Source organism: Engystomops pustulosus, chromosome 1 (assembly GCF_040894005.1).
Source record: "Engystomops pustulosus chromosome 1, aEngPut4.maternal, whole genome shotgun sequence".
Lineage (NCBI taxonomy): Eukaryota > Metazoa > Chordata > Amphibia > Anura > Leptodactylidae > Engystomops > Engystomops pustulosus.
The window spans coordinates 154,005,124-154,014,279 of record NC_092411.1 but is presented as its reverse complement, the minus strand read 5'-3'; the positions used below and the strand labels follow the sequence as shown (position 1 = coordinate 154,014,279).

Here is a 9,156-nt window from a genome sequence, read left to right as displayed (position 1 = left end):
GCAAAGCTACCATTTTCTCCTAGCATACTTTGATTGCTAGGACTTTATGTTATAAAGTGCTGGTTTTGGCAAATAACATTAGGCTAAACCCTTTCTTTTGTGACAAAGACCTAGGAAATTTATAGAATGTGGTGATCACTAGGTCTTTTGTGGATTTCTGTAAGGTAGAATGAAGGAATTACCAGTGATTTACTGGCATTTATAATATATCGCTTTCAATGTAAGTCTGTTTTTATACACATTGATATGATCTTCTGTTGTACTTTATAGCATACTGATATATCATATAAAAACCTATTATCAAGTATGGTATATAGTTTATTATTTACCTTTACTGTTAAAACCGATATACTGTTACATGTCAGCCTATGAGATATATGTTAAGTTTGTAAATATAAAGTATTTCAGACTATTGTGCAGCAGTGTTGATCCAGAGAGATTCCAATCACAATTAGTATAGTATTTGCAAAAAGAGATGAAACGTGACGTTTCGCTCCCATATCTCGGGCCTTCTTTAGACAATGTAGTAGTAATAAACACAAAATCAAAATATACAAAATTGATATAAATAGAGAAAAAATAAACATCTCATGTAATATAGTGAATATATGGAGGTCATAGGCTGAAGATTGCCATAGAGTTTGTTATTGTGATATCTTACATCAGGATCATCTAGAAACAAGCTGAGTAATATATTGCTTTACCTCTCATTACACCTGATATGCCGCTATATGTGGTTTACTCTGAGCATTCATAGATTTTGCAAACTGGTGAGTTGTTATTTTATTGTTCTAACCTCCAGTCAAAATTATTTCAAATATGTCTTTTTTTCCAAGAAACTTCTATTGAAACCTGGGAATCGACATTTCATCTATTAACCATGGAATTGAAATTGTAATGAGTTTGTTTCAATATGATATAAATAAGATATCCCTATAACAAGCACTAAGGCAATCTTCAGCATATGACCCTATTGGACTTTATTCACTATATTGCATGAGATGTTATTTTTTCTCTATATATTTCAATTTTGTATATATTTATTACTATTACAGTGTCTGAAGAAGGTACGAGACATTGTAGCGAAACGTCATGTTTTGTTTGCTATGAAAAAATAAAAACTATATCTATTTTTTTAAATCCTATACTAATTGTGACTGATTGTCCAGCTGAATTCCCCTTTAAATTATTGATCCAGAAGAAGACAGAAGACACCATAGAGGCAAAAGTGCAGACCTCTTAGCAGGGATGTATTGATGGTGGTTGCAGGATGTGGTGGATCTGCATCTGCCTCAGGTATGTACAGGTCCCTTGCACCCTGGAGCCTGTAGATGCCCAGGCAGTAGAGGAAACCGCTGAATCACCATTTATATATATATATATATATATATATATATTATATATATATTATATATTTTTTTTTACTGGCCACTACTGAGGGGGCTGCTATTATTAAATATATGCTGGGTGGTGTTATGAAATAAGGGGTGCTACTATTAATTATATGAGGGGTGCTGCTATGAAATAAGGGATGCTACTATTAAATATACGAGTGGAGCTACTATAAAATGAGGGGTGATACTATTAAATATGAGGAATACTACTTGTAAATATATGAGGAGTGCTATTCTGAAATGAGGGGTGCTACTATGATATGAGATGCTGCTATAAAATGAGTAACAGGTCTCAGGGATAAGGAGAGGGGGCTCAAGATCAGGTCTCCTTTTCTTAGCACTGTGCCCGAGGTACGTGTAGGGTCCACAATGGGGGTCCTCTCCCCCTACAGACCCCTGCTTCTTTATTGTAAAACAATTTACAAAAACATAAAATATACGAACCACAAGACTTTCATGTAGAGGACCCCTAGTTAAAGATGGACCCCTCTGACCACTGGTGAAGCTCTCTGAATGCATTAAATATTGTCCCAGACTGCAATAATCAGCTGTAAAGTGTCTTAGTATGTTGAGAAAATTGTATAAGTACCTTGTAAGGCAGGAGAAATGAAAATTGTGATGTAAATACTTTTGTGTAAAAACTACAAAAGTGCTTAAGGAATGATACCTTTATTGGCTAACCATAAAAAATATATTTGTTGCAAGCTTTGAAGGCACACAGGCCCCTTCTTCAGGCATGGATACAAATGTAGCACTGAGAGAAAAATACAACATTTGAGGGATGTTACAATAAGCTAATTAGTACATATGGTGAGACTCCTGTTTTATTGCCCCGCCTTATCTTAATTGAGTCTCACCACATGTTAGCCAATAAAGATATCATTCCTTAACCTCTATTGTAGTTTTTACACAAAAGTATTCACATCAGAATTCTGTAAGGTGTCTGGAATGAAGTTTTATTGATAATCCTTGGTCCCATTACAGTAAAAAAATGTTAAACTCCAATTGTCACCGGGGAAAAAATAAATGTGTCTGTTACTACAATGATAAAACATACAGTTTCGACTTACATACAAATTCAACTTAAGAACAAACCTATGGAATCTATCTTGTACGTAATCCGGGGACTGCCTGGATTGCATTGAGGACATCTGCCACATTTGAACAAATATGGCAAAATATGTTCATGTATGTATCAACACATACTTCTGGAACATCTTATTCCAAAAATACAGATATTTCTTTTTTTAAAAAATAAGACTTTGAACTATGTTCCAGTTTAGTATTTAAGTATATATATATATATATATATATATATATATATATATATATATTAGTGTACTAATCATTTGAACATGTAATGTATATTGAGTGAATGTATATGTAGTAAATGTATATGAGTGAATCTGACTTCTACTTTGGAGAACCCCAAAAATGGATAGTTACTGTACAAAACTGTAAAGTATAAAATCAACATATAGTGTAGGCTTGTTTCAGACATGTGTGTATCTGGAATATTTTAAGAATCTAACTGTTGAGAGTCCTGTTAGGATGCAGGGACATCTTGCACCATATAACTAGGATTCTCTTGGCAATGTAGTAGATCTGTGAAATGCGGCCTCCACAATTTTCCATGGTAACCAGAAAATGTATATTGTTGTACCTCTTGCTTAGTATGTACGAAGTGCAATCAGCTGATAAGTTCCCTCTTTCCAAACCCAATGCTTTAAATGTTTGTATATGCTTGCCCACTAGCTGGGAAATAGAAAGCCCTGGAAGTAAAAGCAAATTTAATATTCCATTTCATCTTTATAGATCTTTTAAAAAAATATATGACCCTCAGCAGCTGCAGAAAAAAACGAGAGTGGATAAAATGTATTTTATTGCAAGTTTTTTTGCTTCCTAGTCTATAAATCATACAACTTCCATAAAATTCATTGTCAGCAATACATAGAAAATCACAGTATACCTGCTGGCTCTATTTACACACATGGATGAAGTGTCTGAGACTTGCACCTATAGCAGGCAGACAGATACTGAGTGATGAGATGGGAGAATCACATATGAAGAATAAAACAGACAAAGTATAAGTTTTTATTTGCCACTGGAGCATTGGAGCTTGAGAAACAACACCACGTTTTATTTTTCGCTGTATTAAAAAGGTGATGTAGTAGAGAAGACTAGAAAAGACAGACAAGCACATAGAGCTTAAGTGCAAGTTAGGAATTGTTGTTAACATGCCACCACCTAAAAGTGGAGGCGTTGTGGATACATGTACAATACAGCCATGTAGGTATTCACAAAATAACTGCTGAATCCAGATTCTTAGAATTCCTCCATTTTTTATCTATGCTGAGAAGCAGCCATATTTAATTTTTATTTCTTTTTACAGCACCATCAACGGTTTTCTATTAGGTTTCTTTTTGGAAATCTATATAATATTGGCACAAAAAAGTCTCTCTTTCTTTTTAAAGAAATAGAGTTATTCAGCATTTCTGACTTTTTATATAAACCTTTATGTTATTTTTTTCAACTAATTTTTTTAACTTAAAAAATATTTATATATGTATATATATATATTTATATATATAGGTCCAAGTAAAATGGCTGTATACATTGCAATCGGCACTATTGCTCATCCGTTCCACCTCACATTTCATGGCAATGAACATAATATAGAAGAACCCCTCCCACTAGAATGGGCATTTACTACGGCCCTAAAATGTATTGCAATCTGTATATAAAACATACTTATATTCCAGATTTGCAGAATGTAAATCCTCAGTTACAATACTGATGTCAATATCTTGCAAATATATATATGGGATCTGAACAAATACTCAACAGTTAGGCGATACTCTGATGTCTGGATCAATAATCTTCACATGGCACTTTTCATCGATTAAGAGCTTAATAATCTGAGGAAAGTTAATTAACTAGCACTATCTGTTCAGTGATGTTACTATGAAGATCAGAATGATAGAGAACTGAATTGTTACAAGGGAAACTGACATTAGAAGATTCTTAGGTAAGATTTTCTGTCCAAGTGAAAAGAAACACTAGAAAGCTATTACAAAAGACAAAAAGTGGTCTTTTGGCTGCCTTATGTAGTCTTTAAGACAGGGGAATAATAACCAATTTTGGTCCATCCATATTTGCACCTTACACATCCACAAAATATTTCACAATATGAATTTAAACTCTTTGTCGAGAAATTGGAATGGAATATGACAGGCGAATGGAAGGAAGTGTCAAATGACAGAATGGTCAGAGTGAGCTGAAACCCATTACATACATATTGGAAAAGAATCTCCACAATTATGTTTTTCTACTGGTGCAAAAGCAGGAAACATACTAAGAATACAAAATAAAAAGACTATACATTTGGTCTGAAAATGTAAAAAGCAAGTTACTGGAAAGCTCCAAACTCCAGCAAACCTGCACTTCTGGGCCCCAATTTAATCAGCAAAGCTTTGCCCTCATTTAACCATCGGCAGAAATCAAGATTTGTTCACATTGTTCTCATGAGGGGAATTCACTTCTTTTCTGTTTGAGTCTTATATAAATTTTCCAGATTTCAAGGTGTCAGTCTCTTCTTTGCTGCTTCTTCTCCCTCTCCTTTATGCTGATGTTACGCTAATAACCATCAAAAAGCTACAAAACAATGATAGTCCAAAACAGAAGAAAACCAAGGCTGGAGTGAGGGACCCTGAGACTTAGGCCCGAATTATTGCTGGTGAAGATAGGCTCCGGAGACTCATAAAGAGAATCATCTGAGGATAAAAAGATAGAAAACAAACATGAGAGACCTTTATGGTTTGTATTCATTTCCTGGAATTTGACTTTTGCTATAAAAACTATATTGAGATATTTTTCCTGTTCACCAGTTTAATTTAGAAAACATCATAATAATTACTTCACTAGACCACACTCTCCAAAGTCTCTGTTACGGAATGGAAAATACCTACGGGTTAACTTTACTGGATTTGTTACAACAAAAAATTGCTGCTTTCATGGCGCATCTCCAGTACGTCCCTTTCTTTCCTCCCCAGAGCTACCCAAGCTACAGCCTGACTTGACCTGTCTGTTTTTGTACTGTCATATGGATACAATTTGTAGAGGGAATACAGGGGCACATTTACTAAGGGCTTTGCGCCACTTTTCAACGCACTTTAGTTGGACTGTGCCCGGTCTCCAATGTTAAAACGGCTTGCACGGGTATTTAAGAAGTGTGTTCGCAGCTGTGCTGGCTTCCATGCAACACAAATTAGGGGGGTGTCTTGGATTATCTGACTAAGCGCTGTATACATGTAATATTTGTAGATGGAACAATGAGAGGTAAAATATCCTAATCATCGGAGGTACTAAGTGCTTTACACCAAGTCATCTGATATTGACACCAATGATAGATAATCACTAGCATTAAGCCATTACCCTCTTCTATGAATATGTGCCCTTTTGTCATTTCTGTATTTAGGATATAAGACCCCTTCTTTTTCTACTGACCATAAGCTGTCATACACATTAGACATTTTTCAGCTGAACCCATCAATATAGGTGAGATCTGCCAACAAAGTGTACCAATAATGTGTAAGGGAATGTCCTCAACCTCTCTTTATGGTAGATAATAGATAAAAGAAGAACAAATGATGTTATAATTATTTGTTCTCAATGTAAATAAGAGAACACCAGAGGTATTTAGTAGTAATGATTGACTTTGTATAAATGAATTTATCCCGCATCAAGTTAAAAGTCTTCAAACCTTAATTTCTTCATGAATTTAAAAAACATGAATACAACCAAAATTGCATGTTTTGAATGATGCGTTTTTGAGCCTATACAGCTGTTAGTGCTTAGGGCTACGGCTAAGAGCCGTTTTGTCTCGAAACGCGTCAGCAAAAACATGTAATTTTAGATGTATTCACCTTTTTAAATTCATAAGGAAATAAAGCTCTGAAGACTTTTACTTGATGTTGGATAAATTAATTCTTATGAAGTCAATCATTATGCATCCCCTAGTCCAGTAAGTGACTATCCAGTGCACAGTTGCAGCATTATTTCTGGAGTGACACAGCATGCACATTGAAAGATAAGGTAAGCTGTATTATTCTTATATTTTCTTCAGTAATTAATAGTAGCTAATGTCCATCTCCCTTTTGAAAACACATTTGCAGCATGTAAAGGGGGAAAAGTGTTCAGCTGACAGTTATCTTAGATGCAACAGAGCACTATTGAGAACAACTGGAATCAAGTGCTTATATTAATATGGACAGTTACACATGAGTACAATGCATATTTTGGAAGGAGAGACTTAGGAGTGGTTATCCATTAATGCTGGAACCAATACATACCGGTATATCGCTGTAGCAGAAGATCGATTACTGGCACATTATGGCACAATCAAAAGGAATTAGAGATGCTAGATACAAGCAGTCCCCGGGTTACCTACAAGATAGGGTCTGTAGGTTTGTTCTTAAGTTGAATTTGTATGTAAGTCGGAAATGTATATTTTATCATTGTAATCCCAGCCAGAACTTTTTTTGGTCTCTGTGACAATTGGATTTTAAAAATGTTGGGTTGTCATAAGAATCAGGATTAACAATAAATCTTCATTACAGACACCTGTGATAACTGTTATAGCTGTTTATTGTAGCCTGGGACTAAAGTACAATAAATTACCAATATCCAGAGGTCCGTTTGTAACTAGGGGTCGTATGTAAGTAGAGTGTTCTTAAGTAGGGGACCACCTGTATTTGCTTTATAAACAGGAAGCATCTTACTTTACAGCTGCTATAAAAAGTTATATGGTTATCATTCTGGGGCCAAGGTCATTTATAATGCAATATGACAGTGGCTTTTACAGAAGTGGTTTCTGAATTGCTTTATTATCTATTTTGCTTTTACTGTATGTGATGGTATGATGTGGCTAAGAACATAACAGAATTTAGAGAGCCTTTACTAGTTAATAGTTTAGAGCTCACATTTTGCATAAATGTAATCAGAATACATTGGCTGGTATAACTTAACATACATAAACAGCATATGCAGTTTCCTGACACTGCAAACATTGAAAGGCTTTGCTTCACTGCATCCAATATCTTGGAAACAGATTTGAATATATATATATTTCTATATATAAAAATATATACCGTATATACTCAAGTATAAGCCGACCCGAGTATAAGCCGAGACCCCTAATTTTACCACCAAAAACTGGGAAAAACTACTGACTCGAGTATAAGCCGAGGGTGGGAAATGCATTGGTCAAACCCCCCCAGTAGTATACAGCCTGCCAGCCCCCAGTAGTATACAGTCTGCCAGCCCCCAGTAGTATACAGCCTGCCAGCCCCCATGTAGTATTTAGCAGCCCCTAGTAGTATACAGCAGCCCCTAGTAGTATACAGCAAGCCCCCTAGTAGTATACAGCAAGCCCCTAGTAGTATACAGCAAGCCTCTAGTAGTATACAGCAGCCCCTAGTAGTATACAGCAAGCCCCTAATAGTATAAAGCAAGCCCCTAGTAGTATACAGCAAGCCCCTAGTAGTATACAGCAGCCCCTAGTAGTATACAGCAGCCCCTAGTAGTATACAGCAGCCTGCCCCCACAGCCCTTAAAAAAATAAACTTATATACTCACCCTCCGATGTCAGCGCGGCTCCCCGATGTCCCGTCTTCTGTCTTCTCCGCGGCTCCTCTTCTCTCTTCCGGCATGGACGCGGCCATGTTTTCTTCTAGCATGCGCATGCTATGACGCGGCCGCTGCTGACGTCATAGTATGCGCGGCCACTAAGAAACCATGGCCGCCTCCATGCCGGAAGATAGAAGAGGAGAAGAAAGAAGACGGGACGCGCTGACATTGGGGACATCGGTAAGCCGCGCCGACATCGGGGAGCCGCGCTGACATCGGAGGGTGAGTATTTAAGTTTATTTTTTTTTAAGTGGGTAATTTTTTGGTTATAGACTCGTGTATAAGCCGAGGGTACGTTTTCAGCACATTTTTTGTGCTGAAAAACTCGGCTTATACACGAGTATATACGGTATATAAAAATATATCTATCTATATATATATATATATATATATATATATATATATATATAAATAAATATATATATATATATATAAATATATATATATATATATATATATATAGAGAGAGAGAGAGTGAGAGAGAGATTTGGCCGGGAGAGACCTTTGGTAGATTTGTGATGCAGTTCAAGACAGTGACACCAAAGTAAAGTCCAAACAGGTCTCGCTTTTGTTTATTTAAGCAGCAGATACAAAATAAAACAGCCTTCACATTCAGGCATCAAACATATACAATATCTTACTCGTCTGGGTTCTAGAGTTCTGGCTAAGAGTTCCCCTAACTCACCACTAACATAGAAAGACACCTGCAAGGTCATCACTTGTTCCAGGCATGGAAGTCACAGCTATGTGCATTCTGCCAGACCTCCTTTTAGAGCCAACTCTCTCAGCCCTGCTCAACAGCTTTAAGCAGACTGATTAGGCTGCTACAACCTTGTGTGTCCAAGGTACTGGACAACACAAAACCTGTCTTAGCCTAATAGGGAGGTGGAATGGACCGCCCCACTACCAACCTGCGAATCCATTCCATATAAATCTGGCCCAGGACAGTTTTAGACAACTGCTCCAACAAATAACTTGTTTGAGCCATACTTCCCATATATATATATATAATACACATTAACCCAAACAAAGAAATAGCGGACCAATTGTTATGACAGGGTTATTTAAATTATAA

General features: G+C 36.3%; 1 protein-coding gene across 1 annotated transcript in view; it reads right to left on the bottom strand.

Moving 5' to 3' along the window:
• Nucleotides 1–3,259: 3,259 nt before the first annotated feature.
• EFNA2 (ephrin A2) overlaps nucleotides 3,260–9,156 on the bottom strand; it is a 144,198-nt gene continuing 138,301 nt past the window's right edge. The window contains exon 5 of the mRNA XM_072111811.1: nucleotides 3,260–5,167. Coding sequence (XP_071967912.1) covers nucleotides 5,049–5,167 — 119 coding nt within the window. The 3' untranslated portion in view covers nucleotides 3,260–5,048. The remainder of the gene's footprint in view (nucleotides 5,168–9,156) is intronic.